Raw genomic sequence first — 16,560 nt, 5'->3', positions numbered from 1 at the left:
ATTGCTGAGAAAAGTTGCCATTTGTAGATCGTTCCTCTGAACACCACATTTATTGTAAATGTGGAACTTTGACAAGAATTTTTTCATCAGCCATTCAGAGTATAGAAGTGAAGGTTTTGGAGTTAAACTGATTAACATGTGGTACATGAACAGCCCCCTTCATAATCAACCACTTATATCAGGCTTCATGCAGTTCAGACCTTTTTGAGGTTTGAGGTTGAAAACAAGCACAGCAGGGTTTAAAATGCATTTATTCAAAAGCGTAAAGGAAAAACAAATCCCAGACACGGCCTGAGAACGTAGACGCTGCTGAACACACAAAACATTTTGCATTAAAAGCATGAAATGAAGTGAGAGCACTTCTGGAAACCCCATTTCAGACGCATTGTTACCCTTTTCTTCCAGAATAAATTTATTGTGCAACAGTTGGCAGACTGTGGACATCGTGGTGTAAAAACTCAGCATGGAGGACACGTTAATGCTGCAACTTGAAGCTAAACTAATACCAACTACACATAGAAGATAAAACATGATAAAAGAACCAGTTGGACCAGAATCTTTTCCATGAACCAAAAGAGTCACTCTTCAAATTAAGAGTGTTTTACAAATCCAACTTCTGCAGAATAGCAAAATAAAAAAGTCCCTTAAAGTAGACCTCTGATTTATATAACTTGAGAGCAAAAATGACAAACCAGGTCTATAAGAAATTACCTGAGGAATTGAACCCAACTGGGGAAACGACGACATTGTCCTTGTTCTTTTTGCCAGTGTCGAACCACTACCCCTTCTTCAGTGTTCCACTGTCACAGTTCAGGATGATGTGCTCATGTGACATGCGTCACGCTGGCAGGAAATAATTTACCACAATATGCAAATACTAAAATATTAACTCTGACTCAATTGAGAATATATATTTACAGGGACAGGAAGTGAAAAACAGTGGGGGTTGTTCGAGAAGGGAGGAGGTGGGTAGATCTCTAGAAGAGTTTGTTCCAGTCTTTGGTCGCCTCCATGAGGTGCCTCTGGCCATGACCGATCCAATCTTCTTGACTGTCAAAGAGTCGGCCACAAAACCAGCAGCTGAAGACTTGCTGGCTACAACCTGAGAACGTTTTCACCACCTCATACTTCTTCTTGCTTTTTTTCCTTAGTTTCATTGTAAGGAGGAATCGCTCTCGAACAGAACTCCGAACTGGTCGAGGTCTGGGACGGTCCATTTGAGATGACGTGCCTTTGGGGGAGGAACTCTGCTCTGGAGGGTCGAGCTGCGACAGTACTTGGATTGTTTTCTGAGAAAGAGCCACCTTAGTGACAGAACCTTGGTACCTGCTGACTATTTTCATGATGTTGGCCACTTCAGGAATGTGAGCGTCGGGGTGATTCAGCACCACCACTGGCTGGTATCTGCGAGGACATTTGATCTGCTGTTCTGATCTGAACGGGTAAAGTCGTAGTGTCCTCTCCACTTCTTTGGCGACAGGGTTCCAGAACACAGTTGTCTCCTTGTCCGTCTGTACTTTGTTTGAGAGTCTTCTAGCCTTATGCGCTGTTGCTGGAAGCTCATCAAACAATGCTTTCCTGCGCCTTTTCCTTTGGCTTGGAGGCCGGATTGGCCTTGGAGCTAGGATAGGTTTTTCTATTTCACATGGCTGTAACTTCACATTCATTCCAGAGGGTAAACTACAAAATTCATTGACATCTTTCTTTGATGTATTTTGTAGGTGGATTAATTTCTTTACTGCATCAGAAGCGTTTGCATTGGTTTTATTTGATGACACAAGGAAACACTGAGTTTGAGGTCGAGTTGCCAAGAACAAGGGTTGAGTGCTTGAGGTTTGAGCACCGCTTGGAAGAAGGCTCCCAGACGGAGAGACTATTTTAAATATGACCTTGCTTGCAGAGCCCTCACCAGTTTGGCTACACTGAGTCCCAATCTTTGCTTCCTGGTTGTTCAGGAGCAAGCCCGATTTGGGTGGAGAAATGTATCTGAGCAGAAATGCTTGGCGACCACTTTGTAAAGTATTGGCTTTGTCAACAGAGTTGACCGGCATGGCTAAAACTGGTCGCGAGTTCAGCGATCCCTGTGTGTTTACCAGTTTGAGGTGAGAAGCGCTGGGATTCTGAGCCAATGGGACAGACCTTTGTAGTAGGTAGCATGTAGGCTGTGTCTTTGCAGTTTTGTCTGGAGGTGTATTATGTGGTGTACTTGAAAGGAAGACAGGGCCCTTCAATCCTGGGCTGTTGATCAGATAGTGGTTGGTGGAGGTCCCCACTCCAGGTGGAAAAGCTGAAAAAAGAGTTGGCGCCCCTACCTTTCTACTGTTTGGAGTTGGCGTGGTGCTCGACCTTTCTAGCCCTGGCTTCATGTAAGACACATTGATCTGAGGACTTGCAGAACTCGTAATAAGCTTGAAGCCTGGCATGGCTAAAGGATTCTCGGTAGCCCTCAATAGGACGGGAGGCTGACTGTCTGGTAACTGGAGCAGTCGCAAAGTTGCTTGAGAGGATTTTAGAGAGTCATTGCGTGAACTTGATGGTGCCCCTCGCTCCTTGTTGAGTTGCTGAGAAATTATGACATCTGAATGTTCTTTCACAAAGCATTCTAAGGAATTTGGACCACAATTAGTTTCCTGGTGTTCTTTGGATATTGGAATACTCTCTTCCTCAATTTTGATGATATTGAAGTCCTGGAGCACCGACTCAGGATGGTCCTCGTCGAGGGGATGGTCAACACTCGCTACACACTCTTCGACCTGGATACCTTTGTCAGTGAAGGGTTCTGGAGAGTGAGGGTTATGTGATGGTTCACAGACACTCCTTTCACTGTCACCATTTTGCATTGCGTTTGGGGAAGCATTGAATGTTTCCTTTGAATAATTGTGAAAAGTAAATACTTCTTGATTTGGCGAACTCTGCGTTGCACTTTGTGGACTGCAGGCAGAAGAGAGGAGCTGTGAGAGAGGTGCTCGTCCATCCTGCTGGTTCTCCTCAGTCCGAGCTGTGTCTGTTCTGTTTGGAGTCTTTTCTGGAGTGTCACCAGCAGCTTTCTCTCTGTGTATGGTAGTAAGTTCTTCCTTACCATTAATCATTGATAATTCGTCTGCAGGCCCACAGTTTTCCACCGTGTCTTGAGCAACTTTCCAGGTGGAGAGCAAACTGGACCCGTCACTACCACACACTATAGTAGTATGAGCGACTGGAGAACCGTTGAGGCTCATGACGTCCGAGAAGCACACTGTGGCAGCCGAGTCATTGTCCAGCAGACTTTCTTCAGTGTAGTTTCCACTGGGATGGCTCTGCTCACCGTCCTCCTCCGACTCGTTGTTCACGGGATATAATTTGTCCGAAGAAGTCGTATTTCCATTGAGTAAAGGACTGATGGGTACTTCCACGTCACCTCTCTCTGGAGAGGTGTTAGAGGTGCAGATCGAGGTTTCCTCTTCCTCCATCTTAACTCTGACAGCCATGATATCATTTCGATCTATCTGGATGCGAGACGCACTTCTGGGTGAAACAGCTAAACAATGTGATGGTGGGACGGTGCCATCAGAGCATTCCCTGTTCTCAACAGAGTCTTTAACTGCTGGAGAGCACACACCTTCAACTATGGAGTGCCTGGAAGTGGACAGCTCCTGATTGGCTGTAGGTACCACTTTGAGAACCAGATGTTTTTTGCCATCGACCAACTTGAAACCCATGACTTTGGTAGTGCAGTTTGCTGGCAGAGAGATTTTGTTCTTGAGCATGAGAACAGTCACCCCATTAGCATTGGTGTGACTCCCAGCGTCCGAGCTAGAAGAGTTTTCACTTTCCTGTAACGTGATTGGTGAGGAGAGTTCTGTGGACTGACACACTTTGCTTTTGTTGTCCTTCTTCAATAAAGCCCCATCTGTTATGTGGTAGGTGTGTTCTAAGCAGAGCTCCGGTTTGAGGACTCTTCCATTTGGGTTTGGTAAAGTGTTGAGTCTGGACGACCTGGGACCCTCGGGCGAGTCTCCAGGCCTCCTCAGGAACACCTTCAGGCTTGACGTGCCGCCGTCCTCACCATACCTCCAGGCCTCCCTGCGCTCCACCTGCTCTTTGTGAACACTGGCTGTGTGCTTCTTGAGGAACTCACTTTTGGCAGCACCAAATCCACAGACGGGACAGGTAAAGGGAAAGGTACCTGAGTGAGCGTCCACGTGCTTCAGGTGGTCGTCCTCGTTCAAACTGATATGTCTGCATTTTGAACACTTCCAGTGTCTCTCGTTGTGCTGGTGGATATGCTGAACGAAGGTCCCAGCATCCATGGTGGTGAAGTCACACCAGTCACACTGAAACTGGCCGTTGACACTGTGGCACATGATGTAGTGTCTGGTGAGCAGCAGCAGAGAGTACTGCACGTCGTCATTGCACAGCTCGCACCTCACCAGAGTGTTTCGGTGGGCGATCCGGTGGCGCTGCAGAACTGCAAACTCATTAGTGACAAACTCACACAGGTCGCAGGGGTAAGTAGGCAGGGCTCCTCGGTGGATTGCCCGGAAGTGTTTCAGCAGATCGTTGGGACTGAAGGTGCAATTGTCTTTGCACACTGAGCATCCAAAACTCAGGATCTTTCCAGAGAAAACGGCGCCCTGCGGGCCTCGACACTGGGCTCTGGTCTTGGTGGGAGTGGCTTCGTCTCTGCTGGGGGAGTCTTCAGCGTTGTTCACCTCAACTTTGTCTTTGAAACACTTCAACACGTCTTTGACGCTTTCATTGTCGATCACAGATTTGCAGCTCTGGGCAGACTCAGGAGTTATCGTCAACTCTTCTTCCATCGTTGTAACTCTGCCGATATCTAGAAGACAAAACAGCAGACAGTCATCAAGACCAATCTGCTATTCCACTCTGGGCTCCATCATCACATGACAGTTCATGTAATCAAACCACAAGATATTCATTCAGCAGGAGGATCTCCTCGTCGCCCGGCAGGAGGAGGAGGATCTCCTCGTCGCCCGGCAGGAGGAGGAGAATCTCCTCGTCCCCTCGTCACCCAGCAGGTGGAGGAGAATCTCCTCGTCCCCCAGCAGGAGGAGGAGAATCTCCTCGTCCCCCAGCAGGAGGCGTCCCTACATCAGAGGTCCTACAGTTTGACCTCTGAAAACATGAACCCGTCCCTGGAGACTGTATTACTCAATCACACTTCATCTCATTTTGAAGCAGAAAGATGACGTACATCCCAGTTAGCCACACGTTACAGTTTGTATCGTTCAATTTATTTAAACTTTATTTATAAAGCACCGAAAACAACAGTCGTTTTTAGCTGCTTTAAATACCTGGTGTACACGAAGTCCAGGGAGTACAGAGTGTATCGAGAGTACATGTAGTGCTGAGAGTACACGTGGTTCAGAAGGAACAGAGAGTACAGGGAACACAGAGTACAGGGTACATATAGTACAGAGAGTAGAGAGAGTACAGGGTACATGGAGTACAGGTAGTAGAGAGAGTACAGAGCATACAGGTAGTCCAGAGAGTACAAGGAGTAGAGAGCGTACAGGAGTACAGGGAGTCCAGAGAGTACAGGGAGTAGAGAGTACAGAGAGTACAGGGAATATAGAGAGTACAGGGAGCACAGAGAGTAGAGAGTACAGGTAGTACAGAGAGTACCGAGAGTACAGCGAGTACATACAGCACAGGTAGTATAGAGAGTACTAAGAGTACACGTCGTACAGAGAGTACATGTAGTGCAGAAAAACAGAGTAGAAGTAGTACAGGAAATACATAGAGTACAGGAAGTAAAGGAGTACAGCAAGTACATGTAGTACATAGTACAGGCAGTGGTAGACGGAGTACTCACCTGTACTCCTTTAGTTACTCTTCTCCCATTAAATCAAGTTCCTGCAGGTGAAGAATCGACGGCCCCTGAACGACAATTCAAACAATTCAGTTATTTTACTCTCTAACTCACTCTGGGATTACAGTACACCATCTACACCCTGGGATTACAGTACACCACCCAGACCCTGGGATTACAGTTCACCCTGGGATTACAGTACACCATCTACACTGGGATTACATTACAACATCCAGACCCAGGGATTACAGTACACCCTGGGATTACAGTACACTCTGGGATTGGAGTACATGCTGGGATTACAGTACACCCTGGGATTAGAGTACACACTGGGATTACAGTACACGCTGGGATTACAGTACACCAGCCAGACCCTGGGATTACAGTACACCATCTACACTCTGGGATTACAGTATACCAGGTCGGAGTAGGCTGGAGGAGAGGAGATGGAGAGATGGGGGCGTTCGATTTGTCCTGGGCTCCAGTGGGGGGGAGACACATCAACATTACTTTCTTGCAGCTTGGACACTTCGAAACACAATATACAGCATCATTTACGGATCATTTTCTCCTAATTAATCTTTCAACTAATTTTCAGATTAATTAACAACTAATTAAAAAAAATTAAAAATCAAACGCTCACTATTTATTTGTGATAATCTTTCTTTCGAATACAACTCAGGAGTCAAAAACTAAAACTCACCTGGATCATAACAAATGTAAATTTAATATGACCAAATGAATAAAATGAAGCAAAGGAAAAAACAACAAACAAGTTTACGAATAGATTGTATATCAATTAAAGATGTTTGATAAATACAATACACCCCTTTTCATAAGACAGAACTGCCAAACAGGCTAAGTAGCTGCTGATCATCCAAAGTCACTTATTGTTCTTCTGAACACTTAATAAAAAGTACTATAATCTTTTGCTTCTGTTCAGTGGTGTATTGATCCAGAAGATGTGTATTGACACACTCAATTTGGCTTCTTTAAAATCACAAATTTTAGAAACAGCTGCTTAAGATGACTCCAGTGAAAATCCATCCAGAATATTCACTCATTGTCATATAATCCTGGTATAATTTAGCAGTTGTCAATGCTTCATAATGACCCGCCCTCCTCCACATAGACTCTAACCAATCACACATAGACACTAACTAATCAAACACAGACACACTAACCAATCAAACATAGACACACTAACCAATCAAACACAGACACACTAACCAATCAAACACAGACACACTAACCAATCAAACATAGACACACAAACCAATCAGAGACACACTAACCAATCAAACATAGACACACTAACCAATCAAACATAGACACACTAACCAATCAAACAGAGACACTAACCAATCAAACATAGACACACTAACCAATCAAACATAGACACACTAACCAATCAAACATAGACACTAACCAATCAAACATACACACTAACCAATCAGATAGACACTAACTAATCAAACATAGACACCAATCAATCGGACAGACACTAACCAATCAGACACTAACCAATCAAACAAAGACACTAACCAATGAAACAGACACTAACCAATCAGATAGACACTAACCAATCAGACATAGACACTAACCAATCAGATAGACTAACCAATGAAACAGACACCAACCAATCAAACATAGACACTAACCAATCAGACATAGGCACTAACCAATCAAACATAGACACTAATCAATCAAACATAGACACTAACCAATCAAACACAGACACAAACCAATCAAACAGACACTAACCAATCAGACATAGACACCGACATAGCCACAGGCCATGGCGGACCATGATGAGCGGCGGCGGACCCTGGTGAGCGGCGGCGGGCCACGGTGGGCCCCGTGTCAGAGGGTGGACCCCCCAGTCGAGACTGCATCCACAACAATAACAAGAACAACTGAGAGCATGAATTTACTTCCTCGCCAGCCAACGTTCTTGAGCATCACCATACTGAGCAGAGCTTGAGTCCCCCCACCTGCTTCAACATGGGGGTTTATACAGTCATAGGGCTTTTCCACCAGAAAGAACCAGGTTCTATTTCGGGGCCAGGACCAGATTTAGCACCAGTTCTTTGTCTTTGCACCACCAAAGCCCGGCCTATCAGGGGCTGAACAGATGCCAAACTGGCCCCACATCATTGCTGGGCCAGAGCGGGGCCAGAGCAGGATCTGACACGTCACCAGCTGGGGGCAGAGTTATCTCTGGAGTTATCTCCACCTACAAGGCGGAAGAGATGCTGAACCAGCTTTCTGAAATCGACAGCGAACACGGAGCCCCAGAGTGGTTATAGAGAAAAAATAAATAAATAATGCGTCCCTCAAGTTAATAATGTGAGGGAACGAGATAATAAGTTGTTCCCTGAAGTTAATAACGTGAGGGAACGAGATAATAAGTTGTTCACTGGAGTTAATAACATGAGGGAACGAGATAATAAGTTGTTCCCTGAAGTTAATAATGGAAGGGAACGAGATAATAAGTCACTAACACTAGGGAATGGGCCGATCCAGTATCGGCATCTGGCTCCGATACCAACGTAACTGACGGATCAGAGATTTCCGACCCTCGAGCCTCGTCTGCTTCACTGTGGCTGAAATGACTCCACAGTGTTTCCCTGCTGCTGCTCTGCTCGCTGGCTGCAAACTGTGGACCGTCTCTTGTCAACGCGACCGCCTCACTGTACAGCTGCTTTGCTAACGTCCACGTTGCTGTGTTGCTCTGCTAACGTCCACGTTGCTGTGTTGCTTTGCCAACATCCACGTTGCTTTCCTAACATCCATGTTGCTGTGTTGCTTTGTGGTGTTTTGAGTGTAAAATGCGTCCAAACAGCAACATGTTGCCATGAAAGGTTGGATAGCACAGTGCTACTTCCCTAGCCTGCTCGCTGGCTGCAAACTGTGGAATGGATTTCCTGACTCATTCCTCCTGGTCTCATTGAGACCCGCCTCCCTTCAGGAAATCCAGTCCACAGTTTGCAGCCAGCGAGCAGGCCAACGTAGCAGCACTGTGCTATCCAACTTTTCATGACAACATGTTGCTGTTTGGACGGATTTTACGCTCAAAACACTGCAAAGCAACACAGCAACGTCTAATGTTAGCAAAGCAATGTGCAATGTTTACAAAGCAACACAGCAATGTGCAATGTTTACAAAGCAACACAGCAACGTGCAATGTTTGCAAAGCAACACAGCAATGTCTAATGTTTGCAAAGCAACGCAGCAATGTGGATGTTAGCAAAGCCGTAGTCCAGCAGGGCGGCGCTCTGCAGCCAGACGTCAGCGTTTTCAAACTCCAGCTCTCAGAGGAGAACAGCACTGACATCAAAACAATGAACAGCAGCTCCTCCCTGAATGTAAAACATCCAGCTTTTCTCACCAGAATGAAGCTGCTCTTATATAACCGTCATTAGTTTTCAGCTTGAAGTGTTTAAGGTATATACTAACTAAAAATAACGACAATTAAGATAATATTTCATGAAACCTTTAATGAAATATGCTCGTAGCAACAAACACTTGTTTAACTGTGCAGCATAAAGTGCAAACAGCTGAGTAAAGTAAGGAAAAGGCCTGAACAACACAAAATAAATACTTTTCCTTAATTTGCTTTTGGCAGCAAACAGCAACTATGAGGGAGAAACCTGCAACTCAGGAGTTATTAAGGTTTTGGTCTCACCGACTCAAATAGAACACCAGTGCATTTTGTGCTCAGTGCTCACGACTGTTAACGTTTATAGCTTCATGAGTAAGTAGTTAGTTAGCTCTCTGTTTACGCTAATATTAGCAGCTAACGAGCCAGTTAGCTTAGCGAGACGACGGCTCCTCTTCATCGTTGTCACGAGCCACAACGTGCTTCCTGTTCAGGTGCTCGGGCGTCGCACTTGTGCTGCAGTGGAAGGCCAGTTCTGTCTTACAGATACTGCATTGCACACTTTTCTCTTTTGTTTTCTTAAAATGCTCCACACTTTGAGCTGCGTTGCCGCCGGGTCGCCATGACAGCAGAGCCCGTCTGGTAGAACTTCTGGTGACGTCACAGCTGAACCTGATCACCACTACAGTGCATGTGTGTCAGTGGAAGGTGGAAGGTGTCGCAGCAGTTCTGAGAGAAAAGCAAAGATCAAAAAAAAAAAAAACATGCGTCGACTATTAAATTAGTTGTCGACGATTTTAAATAGTCGAAATATTCGTGACTAGTCGACTAATCGTGGCAATGAGACCAGGGCGAATGAGTCAGGAAATCCATTCCACAGTTTGCAGCCAGCAAGCAGGCTAGGGAAGTAGCACTGTGCTATCCAACTTTTCATGACAACATGTTGCTGTTTGGACGGATTTTACACTCAAAACACCACAAAGCAACACAGCAACGTGGATGTTAGCAAAGCAACACAGCAACGTGGATGTTAGCAAAGCAACGCAGCAAAGTTGATGTTAACAAAGCCGTAGTCCAGGAGGGCGGCGCTCTGCAGCCAGACATCAGCGTTTTCAAACTCCAGCTCTCGGAGGAGAACAGCACTGACATCAAAACAATGAACCGCAGCTCCTCCAGGCTGTCAGCAGGCGATTCACACCTCCGTGAAGCTGCGTCCTACTCCACGCTAAAGTGTCCACTGCTCCACCGTGCCACACTGCCCCACCGTGCCGCATTGTCCACTGCTCCACCGTGCCACACTGCCCACAGCTCCACCGTGCCACATTGTCCACTGCCCCACCGTGCCACACAGTCCACTGCTCCACCGTGCCACACAGTCCACTGCTCCAAAGTGCCACACTGTTCCACACTGTCCACTGCTCCACCGTGCTACACAGTCCACTGCCCCACCGTGCCACACTGCTCCACACAGTCCACTGCTCCACCGTGCCACATTGTCCACTGCTCCACCGTGCCACACTGCTCCACACTGTCCACTGCCCCACACTGTCCACTGCTCCACCGTGCCACACTGTCCACTGCCCCACCGTGCCACACTGCTCCACACTGTCCACTGCTCCACCGTGCCACACAGTCCACTGCCCCACCGTGCCACACTGCCCTACACTGCCCACTGCTCCACCGTGCCACACTGCCCCAGGTCACAGTTCTACACACCATCACCATTTCATTGAAACTCCTAAAACTGATGCTGAGTGCATTGATTCAAACTATTGGTTGTAATGTGATTAAAGTATCCTGCTCACATGGAACTTGTGTAAGAAGAAAAAAGTTTTAACTGCAATTCAAACACACACACACACACACACACACACACACACACACACACACACACACACACACACACACACACACACACACACACACACACACACACACACACACACACACACACACACACACACACACACACACACACACACACACACACACACACACAGTGTTATTCCACCACGTCCTGCTGGTTTGAGTGTCCAGACCGGCCCGGGACACTCGTCGGTTCCGGTTCGGGGACTGTGGAGTTGGACCGGCAGTTTGTTTCACACCAAAATAGAGCACCCCCCTCCCCTACCTTCCCCTCCTCCCCCCTCCCACGCGAACACAGTGAAAGTTGGGGAAAATGTCGTGTCTCTTACTATTGAGTGGACGGAAGTTGCGGCGGGGTCCGGTCCGGGGCGGACATGGTGAAGAGGAGGCTGGACGGAGGAAAACACAAACACAAACATGAGTCTTCCTCCGCTCTCTGTGGAGCCACAGCGACGGCGGCCATGACACTACATCCGGGCACCGCCGCGCACTCATGGAGGAGCGGATGAATATGTATTACTTCTCCAAACTGAACTAGTGCTGTGAGGACGCTCTCCGCCGCCTCGCGCTCCAAACACACTGGAAACTACTGTCCTTCACGGCAAAACACAACCAGTTTGACGAGGCGCTCCCCACAACATGTCCGTGTTTTCTCTGCATGAGCCCTACGTCATCCTTGTGTGTGTGTGTGTGTGTGTGTGTGTGTGTGTGTGTGTGTGTGTGTGTGTGTGTGTGTGTGTGTGTGTGTGTGTGTGTGTGTGTGTGTGTGTGTGTGTGTGTGTGTGTGTGTGTGTAAGAAGAAGCAATGAGCAGCAATGGCGGACACACGCCATTTTCTCTTCAATCCATTCTGCCATGATGGCTTCAGTTGAGTTCATCTGACCAAGTTAATCTCTTTTCCACACACACTCACACACACACACTAACACACAGACACAGACAGACACACTAACACACACTCACTAACACACACAGACAGACACACTAACACACACAGACAGACACACTCACACACACACACTAACACACACACACTAATACACACAGACACAGACAGACACACTAATAGACACAGACAGACACACTAACACACACACACTAATAGACACAGACAGACACACTAACACTAATACACACAGACAGACACACTAACACACACTAATAGACACAGACAGACACACTAACACTAATACACACAGACAGACACACTAACACACACTAATAGACACAGACAGACACACTAACACACACACTAATACACACAGACACACTAACACACTCACACTAACACACACAGACAGACACACTAACACACTCACACTAACAAACACAGACACAGACATACACACTAACACACACACTAACACACACAGACAGACACACTAACACACACTAATAGACACAGACAGACACACTAACACACACAGACAGACACACTAACACACTCACACTAATACACACAGACAGACACACTAACACACTCACACTAACACACACACACTAATACACACAGACACAGACAGACACACTAACACACACTAATAGACACAGACAGACACACTAACACACACACACTAACACACACAGACAGACACACTAACACACTCACACTAATTCACACAGACAGACACACTAACACACACAGACAGACACACTAACACACTCACACTAATACACACAGACAGACACACTAACACACACACACACTAACACACACAGACAGACACACTAACACACTCACACTAACACACACAGACAGACACACTAACACACACTAATAGACACAGACAGACACACTAACACACACACACTGACAAACATAGACACACTAACACACACAGTCAGACAGACACTCTAACACACACATACACTCACACCAACACACACACACTAACACACACACAAATAGACAGACAGTAACACACACACCCACACACTAACACAGACAGACAGACACTAACACACACACACTAACAGTCACAAGTGTAAACTTGTGTTTGGAGCGGTTGGAGAAAGAAGCAAACAGAGCATGAGAAGGAGGAGGAAGAACCAAAAAGAGCATGAGAAGAACATGTAGTAAGAAGCAGACAGAACATGAGAAGAACATGTAGTAAGAAGTAAACAACATGATAAGAACATGGAGGAAGAAGCAGACAACATGAGAAGAACATGGAGAAGAAGTAAACAACATGAGAATAACATGGAGGAAGAAGCAGACAGAACATGAGAAGAACATGTAGTAAGAAGTAAACAACATGAGAAGAACATGGAGGAAGAAGCAAACAACATGAGAAGAACATGGAGGAAAAAGCCAACAGAACATGAGAAGAACATGGAGGAACAAGCAGACAGAACATGATAAGAACATGGAGGAAGAAGCAGACAACATGAGAAGAACATGGAGGAAAAAGCAGACAGAACATGAGAAGGAGGAGGAAGAACCAAAAAGAGCATGAGAAGAACATGGAGGAAGATGCAGACAACATGAGAATAACATGAGAATAACATGGAGGAAGACGCAGACAACACGAGAATAACATGGAGAAGAAGTAAACAACATGAGAATAACATGGAGGAACAAGCAGACAGAACATGATAAGAACATGGAGGAAGAAGCAAACAACATGAGAAGAACATGGAGGAACAAGCAGACAGAACATGATAAGAACATGGAGGAAGAAGCAGACAACATGAGAAGAACATGGAGGAACAAGCAGACAGAACATGATAAGAACATGGAGGAACAAGCAGACAGAACATGATAAGAACATGGAGGAACAAGCAGACAGAACAGGATAAGAACATGGAGGAAGAAGCAGACAACATGAGAAGAACATGGAGGAAAAAGCAGACAGAACATGAGAAGGAGGAGGAAGAACCAAAAAGAGCATGAGAAGAACATGGAGGAAGAAGCCAACAGAACATGAGAAGGAGGAGGAAGAACCAAAAAGAGCATGAGAATAACATGGAGGAAGATGCAGACAACATCATAATAACATGGAGGAAGACGCAGACATGAGAATAACATGGAGAAGAAGTAAACAACATGAGAATTCAATTCAATTCAATTCAGTTTTATTTGTAAAGCGCTAAATCACATCAACAAACATCTCAGAGCCTCTTACAATGATAGAGAACAACAGAACCCAACTAAACCTTCCAGAGCAGCAGATGGAACAAGCCACAGTGGAAACCAGGAAAAACTCCCTCTTAGGAAGAACAGTTCATAAGAAGTCCCTCTTCAGGAAGAAAGCGTGGGGCGGACCCTAGACTCTGGAAGGGCGGCCATCCGCCTTGACCGGTTGGGGGGAGAAGTACATGGGATAGGACAGGGAGAGCGAGGAATAGAAGAGGGAGAGAGAGAGTGGCAGACAGGCCAGAGAAGTACAAATACTAAGAAAAGTCTCGGCTAGCTCAGTTGGTAGAGCATGAGACTCACAATCTCAGGGTAGTGGGTTTGTGTCCCACGCCGGGTGTCACTTTCCCGTGGGCTCACCACCTGCAGGAAGGTTCTTAAATGGTGCAACGTGATCTGGGTGACAGTGCTCAGACTGTCACCCCCGCGACCCGGAAACGGATAAGCGGAAGAAAATGAATGAATGAATGAATGAATAAGAAAAGTCTATGATGAGCGTTGGTCTGATGATGAACCAATCTCAGTCTGGAGTTTAAGGGCCGTGCCGTTGCGGTGGGGTCCCGGTGCTGTGGTGGGGTCGGGTAGTAGGACCGTGGTAACTCCACTCTGGGAGTCTTGGGTCTGATCCCCTGGATCCTGCTCTCCTCCTGTCAGGGAGAAAAACAGACGGCGGCAGTATCTGGTGGCTCCAGTAATGTTGTTACACAGAGAGAAAGAAAGAAAGACAAGAAACAGAAGCTCCAAATGTAGAGTTACTCCCTTTAACGGGAGAGAGAAAATCCCCTCAGCAGTCTAGGCCTAGAGCAGCTCAACTTAGTGCTCCTATTTTATTCCTAATGATAAGCTTTATCAAAGAGGAAGGTTTTTAGTCTCCTCTTAAATAAACTAATGGTGTGGGCCCTTCGGACCGAGGCTGCTAGTTGATTTCAGAGTAAAGGAGCCATATGGCTGAAACTCCTGCCTCCTGTTTTACTTTGAAGGACTTTAGGGATTACCAACAGTCCTGCATCCTCAGAGCCAAGGGCTCGTGGAGGGTGAGACACTTCTAGAAGTTTCTCCATATAGGACGGAGCCTGGTGATGAAGAGTTTTATATATGATCAGAAGGTTGTTGAATTCTATTCTAGATTTGATGTGAAGCCAGTGTAAGGATGCTAAGACTGGGGAGATGGGCTCTCTTCTTCCAGTTCTGGTTAGTAAACCTGCAGCAGCGTTCTGCACTAGCTGGAAGATCCTAACAGAGGAGTTTGGACAGCCTGACATTAGGGAGTTACAATCATCTCATCTTGAAGTCACAAAGGCAGGAAGCATTTTTTCTGCATCTTTGAAGGACAAGAAGTTTCTCATTTTTGCAATATTCCTTAGATGGAAGAAGGCTGTCCTGGAGACATGTTTAACATGGGAAATAAAAGACAGATCCTGATCAAAAATAACACCCAGGTTCCTAATATCACTGTTAGAGGTTAAGGTAATATTATCTAAGGTAATCAGACTATCTGAAAAGTAATCCCTGAGCTTTTTAGGACCTACGATTATAACCTCAGTCTTGGATGTGTTGAGCATTAAGAAGTTGATAGACATCCAGGACTTAACGTCCCTGAGGCAGGACTCTAATTTAACAAGTTGGTCGGCCTGATTGGCTTTAATTGATAAATAGAGCTGAGTATCATCTGCATAACAGTGAAAGTTAATGTTGTGTTTCCTAATAATATTTCCGAGTGGTAACATATAGAGATTAAACAATATGGGTCCGAGGACGGAGCCTTGTGAAACTCCACACAGGACCCGTTCATGCAGAATAACATGGAGGAAGAAGCAGACAGAACATGAGAATAACATGGAGGGAAAAAAAGACAACATGAGAAGAACCTGGAGGAAGAAGCAAACAACATGAGAAGAACATGGAGGAAGAAGCAAACAGAACATGAGGATAACATGAGGAAGAAGCAGACAACATGAGAAGAAAATGGAGGAAGCTGCAAACAGAACATGAGAAGAAGGAGGAAGAACCAAAAAGAGCATGAGAAGAACTAGGAGGAAGAAGCAAACAACATGAGAACAACATGGAGGAAGAAGTAAACAGAACATGAGAATAACATGGAGGAAGAAGCAGATAGAACACGAGAAGAACATGAGAAGAACATGAGAAGAACATGGAGGAAGAAGCAGACAACACGAGAAGAACATGGAGGAAGAAGCAAACAGAACATGAGAAGAACATCGAGGAAGAAGCAAACAGAACATGAGAAGAAGGAGGAAGAAGCAGACAGAACATGAGAAGAAGGAGGAAGAACCAAAAAGAGCATGAGAAGAACATGGACGAAGAAGCAAACAACATGAGAAGAACATGGAGGAAGAAGCA

General features: G+C 45.8%; 1 protein-coding gene across 2 annotated transcripts; it reads right to left on the bottom strand.

Annotated features, from left to right (window-relative positions):
* Positions 1-239: 239 nt before the first annotated feature.
* LOC308111251 (zinc finger protein 518A) lies at positions 240-11,490 on the bottom strand. 2 transcript variants are annotated; one of them, XM_080466085.1, is made up of 2 exons: positions 11,393-11,490; positions 240-4,819 (listed from the first exon to the last, which is right to left on the bottom strand). In XM_080466085.1, exon 2 carries the CDS (start codon positions 4,797-4,799, stop codon positions 978-980), a length of 3,822 nt encoding a protein of 1,273 aa, XP_080322211.1. In that variant the 5' UTR covers positions 4,800-4,819; positions 11,393-11,490; the 3' UTR covers positions 240-977. The 2 variants fall into 2 exon arrangements, with proteins under 2 accessions (XP_080322211.1, XP_080322212.1); XM_080466086.1 differs by lacking the exon at positions 11,393-11,490 and adding an exon at positions 5,819-5,843.
* Between the last annotated feature and the right edge of the window lie 5,070 nt (positions 11,491-16,560).

Source organism: Lipophrys pholis (genome assembly GCF_963383615.2).
Source record: "Lipophrys pholis genome assembly, chromosome: 1".
NCBI lineage: Eukaryota > Metazoa > Chordata > Actinopteri > Blenniiformes > Blenniidae > Lipophrys > Lipophrys pholis.
Note: the sequence above shows the minus strand (reverse complement) of the source record. Positions and strands in the feature narration are given on the sequence as shown.